The following is a 19121-nucleotide window of genomic DNA, read 5'->3' on the forward strand; positions in this document are numbered from 1 at the left end:
AGACCAGTGTCACTAACTTGTATGCAAAGTCATAGAGAAGATTATCAGGAGAGTGGTGGAGCACCAAGAATGGAGCAAGCTTATAAACGGCAACCAGCACGGATTCAGAGAAGGAAAGTCCTGTCACAAATCTACTGGAGTTTAATGACAAGGTAACGAAAGTAAGACACAAGAGAGTGGTAGGTAGATTGCATTTTCTTGAACTGCAAGAAGGCCTTCAACACAGTTCCTCACATGAGATTAGTACAAAAGCTGGAGGACCAGGCACACATAACAGGAAAGGCACTGCAGTGGGTCAGAATATCTGACAGGTAGTCAACAACGAGTCATGGTAGGTGACAAGGTGTCAGAGTGGGTGCCTGTGACGAGAGAGGTTCTACAGGGGTCAATCCTATGAACGACTTGTGCTGTTTTTGGTATATGTTAATGACATGACGGAAGGGATAGACTCAGGAGAGTCCCTGTTTGCAGATGATATGAAGCTAATGAGGAGAATTAAATCGGAAGAGGATCAGGCAGGACTACAAAGAGACCTCGACAGATTGCAAGCCTGCCAAATGCAAAGTCATGAAGATTGGGGAAGGGCAAAGAAGACCGCAGACAGAGTATAGTCTAGGTGGCCAAAGACTGCAAACCTCACTCAAGGAAAAAGTTCTTGGGCAGAGTATAATACCGGGCACATCTCCTGAGGAGCACATCAACCAGATAACTACTGCAGCATATGGGCACCTGGCAGACCTAAGAATAGCATTCCGATAGCTCAATAAGGAATCGTTCAAGACTCTGTACACCATGTACGTCAGGCCCATATTGGAGTATGCAGGACAAGTTTGGAATCCACACCTGGACAAGCACATCAAGAAAGAGAAAGTGCAAAGGTTTGCATCAAGACTAGTCCCAGAGCTAAGGGCATTACCCTACGAAGAAAGGTTAAGGGAAATCGACCTGACAACACTGGAGGACAGGAGGGTTAGGGAAGACATGATAACGACATATAAAATACTGTGTACGAAGACAGGATGTTCCAGAGATGGGACACAGAAACAAGGGGTCACAATTAGATATTGAAGACTCTGATGAGTCAAAGGGATATTAGGAAGTATTTCTTCACAGTTGTCAGGAAATGGAATAGCCTAAAAAGTGATGTAGTGGAGGCAGGAACCACACACAGTTTCAACACGAGGTTTGATAAAGCTCATGGAGCAGGGAGAGAGAGAACCTAGTAGTGATTAGTAGAGGCGGGAGCAGGAGCTATGAATCGACCCCTGCAATCACAAATAGGTGAGCACACACACACACACACACACACACACACACACACACACACACACACACACACACACACACACACACACACACACACACGTGAAGGAAAGAAATCAGCCATTCAAATTGATTTTGAAGACAGAAATAGTGCAGAACAGGATCCTGCAGCAGAAACCACAGCTAAAGTAATCAGCAACATATCAGATGGTGTACCTAGATTGCGACAGAACGAGAACAGAATGACAGAAGCGGAGAGATAGGACACAAAGATGAAAGGGGCAAGAAGGAAAGACAAAGCTAGACTCAGTAGGGGACAACCAGAGTCGAGTGGAGCAGCATGTACAAACTCCCACAGAACCATCAAAATCAAACATATTATCCCAAAATAAGCCACACCCCACACTCACAGCCACCGCCCCACCCTATATAGTAGATTCCCATAGCACCCTGCCTTTACCCCAGCCCCCACAACTCCCACTAGAACACACTGTTGGAGAGGAAACTGAAGGTATAGTACACCAACACTGATGGAATAACGAACAGGTGGGAGGAGTGGAACGAAAGAATCACAGAGGCATCACCAGATATAGCTCACATGGAAATCAAGCTCACAAGAAGAACAGACTGGATATCAGATCCTGAGGAAAGGCAGAGGGAATAGAAATGGTGGAGGAGTTGCACTGCTCATGAGAAACCAGTGGAATTTTGAGGAGCTGGAAAGAGGAGACAGGAAAAGAAAGGGATTCCATAATAGAAATACTTCGAGCTGGAGGTCCCACGGTGGTAATTATAATGATGTATAACCCACTACAGAATAGCACGAGGCCAAGACTAAAATAGAGTAACAGAGCAATTGTTCACACTGGCCGAAATGGCCGGAAGGCAGGGCAAAACTACTGGTAATGGGTGACTTCAATCACAAGGAAATTTACTAGGAAAAACTGGAGCCACATGGGACCCAAAAACATGGAGGGCTAAGATGATGAAGTTGGTACTGGAAAACCTCATGCCTCAACATGGTAAGGACACTATCAGAGAGAGGGGAGAGGACTAACCAGCAAGTCTGAACCTAGTATTCACCTTGAGTAGTTCAAACATTGAGGACATCACCTTTGAAAGGCCCCTCAGAGTTAGTGATCACGTGGTCCTGAGCTTCGAATACATAGTAGAGTTATAACTGGAGAGGGAAGCAGGAAGGGCAGAACGAATGAGGCCAAACTACAAAACAGTGGACTGAGGACTACACAGGCATGAGGAATTTCCTGCACAATGATCAGTAGGAAAAAGAATTGGCAAGAAAATCAGTAAATGAAATGATGGAATATGTGACAACAAATTTCAAGGAAGCGGAGGAGGAGTTCGAACCCAAAGGCAACATAAATAATATAAAGGCTAAGACGAGGCCTTAGTTCACCCAAAGATGTAGAGAGGCCAAAACTAAGTGTAGTATAGAAGTACAGATGTATAGAAGACAAAGGTCTCAGGAAAATAAGGAGATTAGTCGAAAAGCCAGAAATGAATATGCACAGATAAGGAGGGAAGCCCAGGAGCAATATGAAAATGACATAGCAGTGAAAGCCAAGTCTGACTCGAAGCTGTTGTACAGCCACCTCATGAGAAAAACAACAGTCAAGGACCAGGTAATCAGGCTAAGGAAGGAAGTAAGGGAGATCACAAGAAACGACCGAAAAGTATGTGAAGACCTCAATATGAGATTTAAAGAAGTATTTAGAGTGGTGACAGAAAAGAGTCGAGAAAACTGGAGTGGTGGGTTACGCCATCAAATGCTGGACACAATACATACAACTGAGGAGGAGGTGAAGAGGCTGCTAAGCGAACTAGATACCTCAAAGGCGTTGGAGCAGTACATCTCTCCGGGGTTCCTGAGGGAGGGAGCAGAGGCATTCTGTGTGCCACTAACAACAATTTTCAACAATTCTATCGAAACATTGCAACTACTTGAGGGGAGTGAAGACAGAAAATGTAGTCCCAGTTTTTAAAAATGGAGACAGACACGCAGCATTAAACTACATACCAGTCTCATTGACTTGTACGCAAATTCAACGAGAAGATTATCAGAAGAGTGGTTCAGCACCTAGAAATGAATGAGTTTATTCACAATAACCAGCACGATTTTAGGGTAGGGGAAATCCTGTGTCACAAACCTACTAGAGTTTTACAACAAGGTGATGCCAGTAAGATAAGCGAGAGAGGTGGGTAGATTGCATTTTCATGGACAGTAAGAAGGCTTTTGACACAGTTCCACACAAGAGATTAGTACAAAAACTGGAGGATAAGGCAGTTATAACAGGGAAGGCACTGCAGTGGATCAGAGAATACCTGACAGGAAGGCAACAACGAGTCATGGGTACGTGATAAGGTGTCAGAGTGGGCATCTGTGACGAGTGGGATTCCACAGGGGTCAGCCCTAGGACCGGTGAGGTTTCTGGTATATGTCAATGACATGATGTAAAGGATAGACTCAGAAGTGTCCTTGTTTGCAGATGATGTGAAGCTAATGAGGAGAATTCAATCAGATGAGAATTAAGCAGGAATACAAAGGGATCTGGACAGACTATAAGCTTAGTCAAGTAACTGGCTCCTGGTGTTTAACCCTACGAAGAGCAAAGTCATGTAGATCGGGAGAGGGCAAAGAAGACTGCAGACAGAGTACAGTCTTCGGGGGAAAGACTGCAAACCTCACTCAAGGAAAATGATTTTGGGTTGAGTACCGAGGACATCTGAGGCACACATCAACCAAATAACTGCTGCAGCATATGGGCGACTGGCAAACCTAAGAATAGCATTCCGACACCTCAGTAAGGAATCGTTCAAGACTGTATGCGGTGTACGTGAGGCCCATACTGGAGTATGCAGCACCAGTTTAGAACCCACACCTGGTCAAGTACGTCAGCATATTAGAGAAAGAGCAAAGATTTGCAGTGAGACTAGTCCCAGAGCTAAGGGGCATGTCCTACGAGGAGAGGTTAGGGAAATCGACCTGACGACACTGGAGGACAGGAGATAGGAGGGATATGATAATGACATATAAAATTCTGAGAAGAATTGACAGGGTGGACAGAGACAGGATGTTCCAGACATGGGACACAGCAACGAGGGGTCACAATTGGAAGTTGAAGATTCAGATGAGTCACAGGGATGTTAGGAAGTATTTCTTCAGTCATAGAGCTGTCAGGAAGTGGAACAGTCTGGAAAGTGATGTAGTGGAGGCAGGAACCATACATAGCTTTAAGAAGAGGTATGATAAGACTCATGGAGCAGAGAGAAGGTGGACCTAGTAATGACCAGTGAGGAGGCAGGGCCAGGAGCTGTGACTCGACTGCCACAACCATAAGGTGAGCAATTAAGTGAACACACACAAAAAATTAATGGGTGCTCAGAGGGAACTGGAGTTTTCCTGGAGAGGGTTTCGGGGGTCAACGCCCCCGCGGCCCGGTCTGAGACCAGGCCTCATGGTGGATCAGGGTCTGATCAACCAGGCTGTTACTGCTGGCCGCACGCAAGCTGACGTACGAACCACAGCCCGGTTGGTCAGGTACTGACTTTAGGTGCCTGTCCAGTGCCTTCTTGAAGACAGCCAGGGGTCTATTGGTAATCCCCCTTATGTATGCTGGGAGGCAATTGAACAGTCTTGGGCCCCGGACACTTATTGTGTTGTCTCTCAGTGTACTCGTGGCGCCCCTGCTTTTCATCGGGGGAATGTTGCATCTCCTGCCGAGTCTTTTGCTTTCATATGGAGTGATTTTCGTGTGCAGGTTTGGTACCAATCCCTCCAGGACCTTCCAAGTGTATATTATCATGTATCTCTCTCGCCTGCGTTCGAGGGAATACAGATCAAGGACCTTCAACCGTTCCCAGTAGTTTAGGTGCCTTATCGCACTTATGTGTGCCGTGAAAGTTCTTTGTACACTCTCCAGGTCTGCAATGTCGCCAGCCTTGAAGGGGGCCGTTAGTGTACAGCAGTATTCCAGCCTAGAGAGCACAAGCGATTTGAAGAGAATCATCATGGGCTTGGCGTCCCTAGTTTTGAAGGTTCTCATTATCCATCCTATCATTTTCCTAGCGGATGAGGTAGATACATTGTTGTGGTCTTTGAAGGCGAGATCCTCTGACATTATCACTCCCAGGTCCTTCACATTACTTTTCCGCTCTATTGTATGGTTAGAATTTGTGGTATACCCTGACACATTTTTAATTTCTTCAAGTTTTCCATATCTGAGTAGTTGAAATTTCTCCTCGTTGAACTTCATATTGTTTTGAGTGGCCCATTCGAAGATTTGGTTGATGTCCGCTTGGAGTCTCGCGGTGTCTTCGATGGAGGTCACTGCCATGGTGATCCGGGTGTCATCCGCAAAGGAAGACATGGAGCTATGGCTTACATCTCTATGTCAGAAATGAGGATGAGGAATAGAATGGGAGCGAGTACTGTGCCTTGTGGAACAGAGCTTTTTACCATGGCTGCCTGGGACTTTACTCTGTTTACTATTACTCTTTGTGTTCTATTTGTCAGGAAGTTGTAGATCCATCTACCAACTTTTCCCGTTATTCCTTTATCCCGCATTTTGTGTGCTATTACACCATGGTCACACTTGTCGAAAGCTTTTGCAAAGTCTGTGTATACTACATCTGTATTTTGTTTATCCTCTACAGCATCCAGGACCTTGTCATAGTGGTCCAGTAGCTGGGACAGGCAGGAGCGACCTGCTCTAAACCCGTGTTGCCCTGGGTTGTGTAACTGATGGGTATCTAGGTGGTTGGCTATCTTGCTTCTTAGAACCCTCTCAAAGATTTTTATGATATGGGATGTTAGTGCTATCGGTCTGTAGTTCTTTGCAATTGCTTTACTGCCACCTTTGTGGAGTGGGGCTATGTCTGTTGTTTTTAGTGTGTGTGGGATGACCCCTGTGTCCATGCTCCCTCTCCATAAAATGCTGAAGGCACGCGATAGGGGCTTCTTGCAATTCTTGATGAACACGGAGTTCCACGAGTCTGGGCCTGGGGCAGAGTGCATGGGCATGTCATTAATTGCCTCTTCAAAATCTTGTGGAGTTAGAATAATATCCAAGAGTTTTGGGATGACCAAATTTTGGGTTTCGTTCACAAAGAATTCATTTGGAATGTCGACCCTTAGAGTGGGCAGTGAACTGCTGAACACGGAGTCATATTGGGACCTTAGTATCTCACTGATTTCTTGGCTATCATCTGTGTATGTCCCATCCCGCCTAAGCAAGGGCCCAATACTGGATGTTGTTTTTCCCTTAGATTTGGCATAAGAGAAGAATCATTTTTATTTTTTTTTCAGTTTCCTTTATGGCTTTTAGTTCTGCCTGTGATTCTTGTCTCCTATAAGATTCCTTCAACTTAAGTTTGATATTTGCAATTTCATTGACCAGTGCCTCCCTTCATATTTCAGATATACTGACCCTACTCAGCAACTCTGTGACTCTTCACCTTCTTCTGTATGGGGAACATCTCTCTTTCTAGTTTACATCTTCTCTTTCTTTTTCTTAATGGAATGTATCTCGAGCAGATCTCAAGAACCACCGAATTCATTTTTTCAAGGCAAATGTTCGGATCCGTGTTGTTTAGGATATCTTCCCAGCTTGTTTCATACATGGTTTACTTGATCCCATTGTATGTTTTTGTTATTGAAATTGAATTTCGTGAAGAGACCTTCATGACTGCTCACATTTTGCTGGTCTGGAGCCCTGTGCATACATGTCTGTACTTCTATTATGTTGATCTGAGTGAATTGTCTTTGATACAGTTATACTACGTATCAGATCACCATTGTTAGTGAAGATGAGGTCCAGCGTATTTTCTAGTCCTGTAGGCTCTACTATTTGCTGGTTAAAGGTGAATTTGGTGCAGAGATTTAATAGTTCGTGTGTGTGAATTTTCATCTGAGCTGCCTCCCGGGGTGATCTCTGCTAAAACATTGTTTGCTATACTTCTCCATTTTAGGTGTCTCACGTTGAAATCTCCCAGTAGTAAGATGTTTGGGGCAGGAGTTGGGAGATTTTCCAGACAGTGGTCAATTTTCTCAAGCTGCTCCTGGAATTGATGGGAAGTTGCATCTGGAGGTTTGTATACTACCACAATGACGAGGTTTTGGTTTTCGATCTTTACTGCCAAAACTTCAACTACATCATTTGAGGTGTTTAGTAGTTCTGTGCAAATAAGCGACTCTGTGACATACAGGCCAACCCCGCCTTGTTGCCTGTTTAGTCTGTCGCATCGGAATAGGTTATAACCTGGGATCCATATTTCGTTGTTATAATGATCCTTTATGTGGGTCTCTGTGAATGCTGCAAACATTGCATTTGACTCCGTGAGCAGTCCCTTGATGTAAGGAATTTTGTTGTTTTTTGACGGCTTTAGACCCTGTATGTTTGCAAAGACAAATGTATTGGTGGAATTTAGGGGGGTTTATTCGCTGACTCTAATATCTGTTGTTCTGGGGTAAAGGCCAATGACCGTGCCTCTGCTCCAGAAGTGTTTTCAGGTGGTGTAGGAGTATTGTCATTTCTTGCCAGTCTTTTTTCCCTTCTGGCCCCAAAAAACCTCTGTCCCTGGAGATGTTGTGGCTCCTCTCTTTTGTTTCCCATAGTTTGGCTGCTCTGTGTCTTCTAGTCCCCTTTAGATGACATGCCTGGCAGCATGCATTGTAGGATTTTCTTTCATGGATTGATGAGTGACACATTTCTGGGTAAAAAAAGTTGCAAGAAGAGAAGTTGCACTCTCCTGTTGTCATGTGGGTGCGGCATTTTTTGGGATGGTCAAAGGTGCATGTCCCACCTGTTTTACCAGATATACCGTGCCTGCAGATACCCAAGGCATAGTATTTACATGATTGTACTTCTGTTTGCTAGGATTTATTGTAGCTGCTTTCACTGCTGGTGCATTTATTTTTCCTGTTTCCTCAATATCTTTTACCCCTGTATGGACATCAGTGCTTCCACCAGGTTTTGCTGGTGGAAGCTGGATGAGAGCTGATGAGCTGGAGAGAGGAAACCGAGAAGCGAGAGATTACATAATAGGAACACTTCAGTCAGGAGGTCCCAAGGTGGTAATTGCAGTAATGTATAACCGACCACAGAACAGGAGGAGGCCAAGGCAAGAGTATGATGAGAGTAATGGAGCGATAGTTGACACACTGGCTGAAGTGGCCAGAAGGGCTCGTGCAAGCAGGGCAAAGGTGCTGATTGTGGGTGACTCCAATCACAAAGAAATTGACTGAGAGAACCTAGAGCCACATGGGGGCCCAGAAACATGGAGGGCTAAGATGATGGAGGTGGTTCAGATACATAAATGGCCTAGGGATCATAACATTGATTAGTTCCTACCCAGATTCATTGGTCTAGTACCTTCCATTAAGTTCACAACATGAAATAAGCAACACTTTGCATTCCTAGATACTTTAATCCATGGTGTTGACAAATTTTAAATTTACAGTCTACAGGAAGTCCACCAATGTGTCGTCATACATTCATTACTATTCCAGTCATAAATCTAGGATAAAAAGGAGAGTGTTCCTCACACTGTTCATGAGAGCCTTGCACATCTGCAGTCAAAGAGTATTTAGAGGACGAAATCAGCAAGATATTCAGCATAGCCACAAAACTGAGATGCCATAGGGATTTTGTCGAGAAGGCACTAATGTCAGCAAGGAAGACTTTCTACAGGACTGAACCTCAGGAAGTGATTGCCGGGAAAAATGTATTATTTTTACCATATAATAAGAACTTGGTCTGCCTATGTGAGGCATTAAAAAAGATCAATATAAACCTCGCTTTCAAAAACACTGGGATAGTGAAACAGAGGTTGATTAACAACACACCCTCTAACAAAATTGGTGGGGTTGACAAGGTTCCATGCACCAAGCGTCCCCTTTCATATATTGGTCAAACAGGCAAACCTCTGGAAACCAGAATAACCCAACATAAATACTCATTCAGGACAGGGCAGGAGTCGAACGCTATCTTCAACCATGTCAGTTCCTGTAATCACCCACTGAGGTGGGCTGATGCCCAAATTATTGTACCTAACACTTCAGTCATAGAAAGAAACATAATTGAATCTTCCTTCTTGAAACACGGCAAGAACACCACATGTAACTCAAATTATGGGTTAAACGAGCTCAATAGCTATTTAGCAGAGTCTGTTGTATACAATCTTAAACAACAGTGCTACACAAAATCACAGGATTGCTCATTATGCCAGTTGGTTTCATGATAGATTGGTGGCACTCGACCAGTGTCTTCACACCAAACTCGTGCTACGTATGTCGGAAATGGTAGCATGCAACATAACATGTTTAACTGATACTGTACCATAAGTGGACAGGTACGCAAGATTAGGTAATAACATAGATAGTGAGGCTGAAGGATATCCGATGAAAAAAAACTGGATCATAGAAATATTATCAGAAAGGCAACAGCAACAGCAAAGAACTACAGACCAATGGCACTAACATCCCATATCATAAAAATCTTTGAAAGGGTCCTAAGAAGCAAGATCACCACCCATCTAGAAACCCATCAGTTACACAACCCAGGGCAACATGGGTTTAGAACAGGTCGCTCCTGTCTGTCTCAACTATTGGATCACTACGACAAGGTCCTAAATGCACTAGAAGACAAAAAGAATGCAGATGTAATATATACCGACTTTGCAAAAGCCTTCGACAAGTGTGACCATGGCGTAATAGCGCACAAAATGCGTGCTAAAGGAATAACAGGAAAAGTCGGTCGATGGATCTATAATTTCCTCACTAACAGAACACAGAGAGTAGTCGTCAACAGAGTAAAGTCCGAGGCAGCTACGGTGAAAAGCTCTGTTCCACAAGGCACAGTACTAGCTCCCATCTTGTTCCTCATCCTCATATCCGACATAGACAAGGATGTCAGCCACAGCACCGTGTCTTCCTTTGCAGATGACACCCGAATCTGCATGACAGTGTCTTCCATTGCAGACACTGCAAGGCTCCAGGCGGACATCAACCAAATCTTTCAGTGGGCTGCAGAAAACAATATGAAGTTCAACGATGAGAAATTTCAATTACTCAGATATGGTAAACATGAGGAAATTAAATCTTCATCAGAGTACAAAACAAATTCTGGCCACAAAATAGAGCGAAACACCAACGTCAAAGACCTGGGAGTGATTATGTCGGAGGATCTCAACTTCAAGGACCATAACATTGTATCAATCGCATCTGCTAGAAAAATGACAGGATGGATAATGAGAACCTTCAAAACTAGGGAGGCCAAGCCCATGATGACACTCTTCAGGTCACTTGTTCTATCTAGGCTGGAATATTGCTGCACTCTAACAGCACCTTTCAAGGCAGGTGAAATTGCCGACCTAGAAAATGTACAGAGAACTTTCACAGCGCGCATAACGGAGATAAAACACCTCAATTACTGGGAGCGCTTGAGGTTTCTAAACCTGTATTCCCTGGAACGTAGGAGGGAGAGATACATGATTATATACACCTGGAAAATCCTAGAGGGACTAGTACCGAACTTGCACACGAAAATCACTCGCTACGAAAGCAAAAGACTTGGCAGACGATGCACCATCCCCCCAATGAAAAGCAGGGGTGTCACTAGCACGTTAAGAGACCATACAATAAGTGTCAGGGGCCCGAGACTGTTCAACTGCCTCCCAGCACACATAAGGGGGATTACCAACAGACCCCTGGCAGTCTTCAAGCTGGCACTGGACAAGCACCTAAAGTCAGTTCCTGATCAGCCGGGCTGTGGCTCGTACGTTGGTTTGCGTGCAGCCAGCAGCAACAGCCTGGTTGATCAGGCGCTGATCCACCAGGAGGCCTGATCACAGACCGGGCCGCGGGGGCGTTGACCCCCGAAACTCTCTCCAGGTAAACTCCAGGTAAACTCAAATAAGGCATATTAATCGATACTGAGAAGACTGGTAGACAATATTTTAGGAATATGTAAAGAGATGGTTTCATGATGTATTGGTGATGCTCAACTAAGCTCATGCTACTCTGACAAAAAAAAAAAACTTCTCCTCAGTCCTTTAGTTGTTGCCTTGCAACATTGTATTGCTCTTGATGACACACTGAGCTAAAATTTTCCACTCGCCGTGGCTTGTTTTGCAAATATGCATGTGTATATGTTTGTACATGTATATACCTGTGTTCTCGAGACGAAGTGTTCACACAGAGAGAGAGATCCTTGAGCTTGCTTGGCTAGGAGGTTCTTAGTAAAGTAGCAAGATAAGTTTAAGAAATACAGAGAATATACGATCATGCTCACAAATCACATAATAATGCCAGTTATCCCTAGGGGAAAATGCGCTACTTTTAATGAACAAAATATAAAAACTAAATCTTAAACTTAAAAATTTAAAAAAGTAAATTTAAAAACTAAATTTTATATTAATGTACCATTTTAAATTATTTGTAGATCCCTAAAAAATTATACATTGCCCATATTCACACCAAACTTCGCTCTCACCACTCATATATGTATTCTCGCACTTCCCTCCTCCATAATCCTACTTTTTTTTTTTTGACGTCGTCGAATTTACATAATGAAATCTGCTATCCTACATCAACTCATTTCAAAACCTCACCCTGACTAAGATATACCAACACACTTCTAGGATGAGGCCCAAAACTGAAGGCACTACCTCTGACCTAGCAGCTGCTACACTTAATTTTCCCCTGTTCTTATGCCTTTTCCCTTTCCAACATACAATTTTCTGATGAAGTTGGAAGGCACGTATCCTCTGGTACCCGTACGAGGGTTTGAGGCCATCCACCAGCCGTCTGTCTCCTCCGTCAAGATCTCCAGTTGGTCACCCTCGTCGAAGGAGAGGTCGCCCGCTCTTGTTGCCTTGTACATGTAGAGAGCCTGGTATGTCTCCGTACCTGTGGTGAGGACAATGACAGCGAAAGTGAGGGACGATCTGCAGAAAATTCTTGTGTTAAGTCTTGAACCTACAGGGCTAGTCACGGCATTATGCCACCCATCCCCCACACACGTACCAAAACACAAACACATACCACGAAATATTGTAATATATATAATTATATATATATATATATATATATATATATATATATATATATATATATATGTATATGTATATATATATATATATATATATATATATATATATATATATATATATATATATATGCAATAAGATGTCACGAAAGCGCTTGGAATTTCTCTATTCTTTCAGAGTGGTTGTTTTGCATATATATATATATATATATATATATATATATATATATATATATATATATATATATATATATATGCACACTTACTGAGGTTTTAATACTTGGTGCTGCATCTTTTACACTTAATCACGTCCCTTACTCATGTAGTAAGACTCTCGCACAAATTCTTGAGGGTCTGGGGAGGTATATTATTCCATGCCTCATGTAGAGCAGCCTCCAGCCCTGGGATGGAACTGATATCCTTGCCCAGTAAACTTCGTTTCACTACTGACCAGAGGTTCTCAATAGGATTTGGGTCTGGGGAATTGCCTGACCAGTCATTAAAGAACCTCAGTTTACAGTCCTTACGCCACTGAACTACAGATTTAGCGGTATGACATGGTGCACCATCCTGCATAAAAACCGTAGTCCCACACTTATCTAACGCCTCAGGTAAATTGTCACACAATAACTCCAGGTAATTATACTGGTTCATATACTGGTTTTTGGGAAGCACAATGAGATCACCAACACTCGAAGCACTGAAACACCCCCAAACCATGAGTGAGTCTGGGTGTTTGGTAGTTCCACAGGTGTAACGTGGGTCTAGTGGGTCAATACCTCTGAGCCGGTACACGTCCCCCATGGTTACAGGTGATGGTGAAGGTTGCTTTATCATTCCAAAGTACTTCAGACCACTGTTAAGGATTCCAGTGAAGATATTATTTATTTTCATAATCCATCCTACGTTTTTTCTGTGGCCTGGAGAGGATTGTTTATTAACCTGGAGGTGACTACTGTAGCCCAGTTCTGATACACGTCTGTTAACAGTTCTTACAGACACCTCTGAGAGAAGATGTGGGTTCTTCTCTTTCAATTTTCTAGCAGTTATCTTAGGTGTACTAACTGCTTCTTTAACACAGTTAAGGTACAAACAGATGTCTTCTTCGAGGTGCCAGGCCGAGGTTTGGCAGACAGTAACTCGACAACGTCCCCAGCCTTGAAATGCTGCACCCAGTTCCTCACTGAATGTTCACACACACTAACATTCTCCACTATTTCTTTCGTCTGGTGCCCAGCTTTGTGAAGCCCTATAACTTGAGCAATAGTTTCAGGTGTTAAAGACTTCCATTTACCCATAATCAAACATGTATAGACCCAAAACCAAAGGCAACACCAGACAAAAGTGGGGGCGGATGAGAGACAAAAGTACAACACTCTCTCTCATTACGGAAGCCACGTGAGCACTGAGGAGTCACTGTCGAGTGTGGTGGCAGGCCGTAACGTCATGCTAACGGCTGCTCCCCGGCATAATGCACTGACGAAAAGACCCCCCTGTATGGTAGGCCTTTGATTTTCGTCACGGCATTACGCCGGGGCGCTCACCCGGCATAATGCCGTGACTAGCACTGTACAGTGAGGAAAATACTCTCTTTACAGTGAAAGCTTTATTGCAACGATTCGTTCATGACTGGACTTTATTAAGCATACAAAGAACACAGATGTCTGGCCATAAAAGACTAACGAGCACCTTGAGGTTGCGCTTAGAAGAAGTCTCAAGAGGAAACGAGCGAGACAGATAACTCGAGCAAAATGCATAGTTTAAAACCCAATGTTCAGTGGTGGACTGGATGCGTGGGGGCAAGTCACTAGAAAATATAAACCTTGTATAATATGCGCAGTAGCACCTCCCAGTGTTGATATTTCTTTATTTTGCCCAATAGCGTCAGATAAATGTAAGGACGATGATTCCAAAATCCTGCATCTGGTTTGACCTTTCTCCCTGTAGAATTGTTGTGCTGCTCCATAAACCAAGCATATTTGTGTTCCTGCAGGCGAGTCTACAGGTCACTAGTAACCCCAGCTGCAGTAGTGCTTTCCTGTTTGTTGGGTTTGGTGATATCTTTGTTGTGCTGGTTATTGCAGCAATGTTCTCGTTGGCTTTACGGAAGAAATGGAGTGAAATTGGAGGTAACTTGTCCTTTGGGAAGGACAGGACGGCGATCCGTGTTAGCTGTTTTCCTGAGAGTGGTATGGATGAGCATTTTCATTCTTGTGCAGGAGTGGATGAAGTGTAGTCGGAACCTAAGAGCAGTGAAAGCGTCCTTGATGTACATTTGTTCCTTCTCAACATTTTCTTCATTACAAATCCTGAGGGAATAAAGGAAAGAAAAACTATGATGACTCGATGTTTAATCTCGGGGTCATCGTGGGAAAAATAGTGAAACAATGCTATTCAGTTTCATAAAATAATACTCTCCAGTCTTGACGTCACCGCCCTCTTTGAGTTCCCATTGACAAGGTTATTCACTTTCTCCATAACTCCATTACCTACCTCTTCCTCTTCCTAAACAAGACTTCATGGATCTCATCAAGTTAAGTTCATCCTCTTTTCCTTCGGTGATAACTTTTACAGGCAGAAATATGATATACTGATGATGTCACACCTCAGTGCCGTCTTCGACAACGTCTACCTCAAACCCCCCTCTTCAATGGGGGCTTCCTGGCGCGGTGAAGAGGCTCTTGGTCTGAGGAATGAGACCTTTTGATCTCCTTCCTCAGACCGAACCTAATTATCCCCCAATCCCCCCTTCCCTATTCCATCCTCCCCATCCTCCTTTTTCCCTTTCCTCCTCCCCATCCCTCCCCTATCCCCTTCCTATTTTCAGCCTTTGGGATTCTTCCCACAAGCACTCTAGTTCCTAGGTAGGGGGAAGGATACCGTGGACAACCCCATTCCGTTGAGGTCCTTGGTGGTGGTGTAGTTTGTCATGTAATCTTGATCACCTGGAGATGTCCTGATTCCTCTCTGGTCTCCCAGGGCATGGCTTTGGGTGTCTTTTGGGTGACGGGTGTATCTCTGGAGGCTGCCTGACAGATTTCAGGGGGTGGTAGCCGAAGGAGGTATGCTATGTGGTGGGTGTCCGGCCACCCTCTCTTTTGTCCACCGAGGTGGCTCGTCGGATGTGAGGTTGTTATCCCTGATTGCTGGTTCACTGGCACGAAGGATAGGGTATGACACAGGTTCCATGCTGCATCTGCACTACTTCCAGTGCTGGGGTCCTCTTGGGCATGGAGGGGGATTTACAGCCCTTTCCTCCTAGGAGCAATTCCTCCATGTTCCCCCATTTTTTCTTTTTTTCTTTTTTTTTTTTTAAATAAAGAAGTGACATAACCATGGAGTCCTAAATCCATGAACCTGTTCCCCAGCGGCCCCTTCCTGATACAACACTCTGTTCCGACCTTGCCTCATTATTTGACCACTCTTTGGACATTTCTAATGCCCCTGTACCTCTTACTGGTGCCGTTCCATCACCAACTCCATATACCAGGTTCCAACTGACTTCTTCGATACGTCTGACCTCCGCATTTCTTTGACCATGCTTCTGGCTTCTCCCTCTATGGTGTGGCAATTTTCGGATTGCCTGTCTGTCTCACGTAGGACTAACTCCGGTCTGACACCTAAACGCCTAAGACCATTACCTGATGATACTTCTTCACTTCCTTCTCATTCTACTCAGAAAAGACCGGCACGTCGTGCACTTCCCTTATGTGCTGTTTCAAAATACACAATGGACTAAGTCTTTTTTTTTACTCTGACTTCCTCTACTGCCTATCTTTCCAACTATAGTATTAACAAGGCGCTCCTACGCCATGTTGGTAGAGATATATCCTTTCATGCTCTCAAGAGCAGTACACGCAGAATGCTAGCCAAGCTCTCAATCTTTCTCCTTACAACCATCGATGCTATTCCTGTAACTATTGAAAAACATCATTTCCTCAATTCTTGTAGTGGTACTGTCATTCTACCCCATACCATTGTCCAACAGAATTTCCAGACATGTGGTGATGACATTCTGGAACAGCTTGAGCTCCAAGACCTCCCAATCCTCAAAGTAGACACTTATGTCCTCCCTGCCCACAGGCGGAGACGATACCCTTGGAATGTAGCTTGCTTAACTTTTGACTGCCGTGAGCTTCGGTCCTCTGTATATATTGCAGGACACTGTTGACAAGTTCAAAAGGTGATCCCTAGATCGCAACAGTGTAGAAATTGCTGGCGTTTTGGTCATCCAACAAAATATTGCAGGTCCATGGCCGAATGCCCAGTCTGTGGTGCTGACGACCACACCAATACATATTGTTGTCTACCTCCCTCTTGCCTTAATTGTCATGAAGCTCACTCATCTTACTCTCGACGTTCCCAAGTTTACTTAAATGAGAGAGAAATCCATTGTCTCAAAGAGGCAAAAGGCTTCCCATATGCTATGGCAGTCTCTCATGTATGCCTCCAAGGAAGACTTCCCTGTATTTCTTATTCACGAGTAACTAAACGTCCCTCCACCTCTGGGGTCCCAACTTCAGCAGCCTCCTCTGTGGTCACCCTTCTGCAGTCACCCCTGTCTTTAATTCTTTTCTTCTGCTGTTCTGGACTCAGAGGTCCCTACCTCAATGCCTCATTTTGTTCTCACCTCTTCCTCTTCTCACTTACAAGTTTCTGTATCTACAAGACCTCGTACAACACCTCCTTCCCATCACCCCTCTCCATCTCCGAAGTTCAAAAGATCCCCATTATCCCCTCCCCTGTTTCTTCCTCTTCTGCCCCCTCCCAGGTCGCTTCCACTCCTGTCCCTCCCAAGCTTCTTCTCCAGTTCCCTCTACCCTTTCATCCCCCTACTTTGGTACAATCCATCGTCACCCCTAACTTTACTCACTCTCCTCCTTCCATCTCCAATACTGTACCACATACAACGTCCTTGTTCTCTGAAACAATTAAAGCTATCTCAGAATATATTTATTGAGGAGATTCGACGATTGATGGACACCGATCCACCTCCTGTTCCTCCTCTTCACTCTTCTCCATTTGCACAACTCCTTTCTTTGCAGCGTCCCAATCCATCACTGCTTAAAAATTTTTTACTGCCTCCACATGTCGACTTTTCTAACCCTTCTAGCCCACAGATACCTCTACCTTCAAATTTCTTGTATCTTTCTCTTCGCAAATTATGGCTTATTTACAGAATAATACCTGTGGCCTCAGAGGTAACCAGGGTGAGCTTCAGGTGTTGCTCTCCTAGCTTTCCCCTGTTTGTGTTTGTTGACAAGAACCCAAATTATGCTCTGCTGTTATCCATCTCATCTCGGTCCATTTTTTTTTTTTTCAACAAGTCGGCCGTCTCCCACCGAGGCAGGGTGACCCAAAAAAGAAAGAAAATCCCCAAAAAGAAAATACTTTCATCATCATTCAACACTTTCACCACACTCACACATCATCACTGCTTTTGCAGAGGTGCTCAGAATACAACAGCTTAGAAGCATATACGTATAAAGATTTGTAGATGAATGGTTCAGAGAACCATCAACGTATAAAGATACACAACATATCCCTCCAAACTGCCAATATCCCAAACCCCTCCTTTAAAGTGCAGGCATTGTACTTCTCATTTTCAGGACTCAAGTCCGACTATATGAAAATAACCGGTTTCCCTGAATCCCTTCACTAAATATTACCCTGCTCACACTCCAACAGATCGTCAGGTCCCAAGTATCATTCGCCTCCATTCACTCCTATCTAACACGCTCATGCACGCTTGCTGGAAATCCAAGCCCCTAGCCCACAAAACCTCCTTTACCCCCTCTTTCCAACCCTTTCGAGGACGACCCCTACCCCTCCTTCCTTCCCCTATAGATTTATATGCTTTCCATGTCATTCTACTTTGATCCATTCTCTCTAAATGACCAAACCACCTCAACAACCCCTCTTCTGCTCTCTGACTAATGCTTTTATTAACTCCACACCTTCTCCTAATTTCCACACTCCGAATTTTCTGCATAATATTTACACCACACATTGCCCTTAGACAGGACATCTCCACTGCCTCCAACCGTCTCCTCGCTGCTGCATTTACCACCCAAGCTTCACACCCATATAAGAGTGTTGGTACTACTATACTTTCATACATTCCCTTCTTTGCCTCCATAGATAACGTTTTTTGACTCCACATATACCTCAACGCACCACTCACCTTTTTTCCCTCATCAATTCTATGATTAACCTCATCCTTCATAAATCCATCCGCCGACACGTCAACTCCCAAGTATCTGAAAACATTCACTTCTTCCATACTCCTCCTCCCCAATTTGATATCCAATTTTTTCTTTATCTAAATCATTTGATACCCTCATCACCTTACTCTTTTCTATGTTCACTTTCAACTTTCTACCTTTACACACATTCTCAAACTCATCCACTAACCTTTGCAATTTTTCTTTAGAATCTCCCATAAGCACAGTATCATCAGCAAAAAGTAACTGTGTCAATTCCCATTTTGAATTTGATTCCCCATAATTTAATCCCACCCCTCTCCCAAACACCCTAGCATTTACTTCTTTTACAACCCCATCTATAAATATATTAAACAACCATGGTGACATTACACATCCCTGTCTAAGACCTACTTTTACCGCGAAGTATTCTCCCTCTCTTCTACACACCCTAACCTGAGCCTCACTATCCTCATAAAAGCTCTTTACAGCATTTAGTAACTTACCACCTATTCCATATACTTGCAACATCTGCCACATTGCTCCTCTATCCACTCTATCATATGCCTTTTCTAAATCCATAAATGCA

The 19121-nt window shown here is 43.9% G+C and overlaps 1 protein-coding gene across 4 annotated transcripts in view; it reads right to left on the minus strand.

The window, feature by feature from the left end:
- LOC128692565 (tyrosine-protein kinase Src42A) overlaps window positions 1-19121 on the minus strand; it is an 87744-nt gene that overhangs the window by 61083 nt on the left and 7540 nt on the right. For 3 of the 4 annotated variants that reach the window (XM_070090086.1, XM_070090083.1, XM_070090084.1), the window contains one exon: window positions 12016-12190. The exons of the other annotated variant lie outside the window; for it this stretch is intronic. In XM_070090086.1, coding sequence (XP_069946187.1) covers window positions 12016-12190 — 175 coding nt within the window. The remainder of the gene's footprint in view (window positions 1-12015; window positions 12191-19121) is intronic. 4 annotated transcript variants of the gene reach the window in all.

Source organism: Cherax quadricarinatus, chromosome 30 (genome assembly GCF_038502225.1).
Source record: "Cherax quadricarinatus isolate ZL_2023a chromosome 30, ASM3850222v1, whole genome shotgun sequence".
Classification (NCBI taxonomy): Eukaryota; Metazoa; Arthropoda; class Malacostraca; order Decapoda; family Parastacidae; genus Cherax; species Cherax quadricarinatus.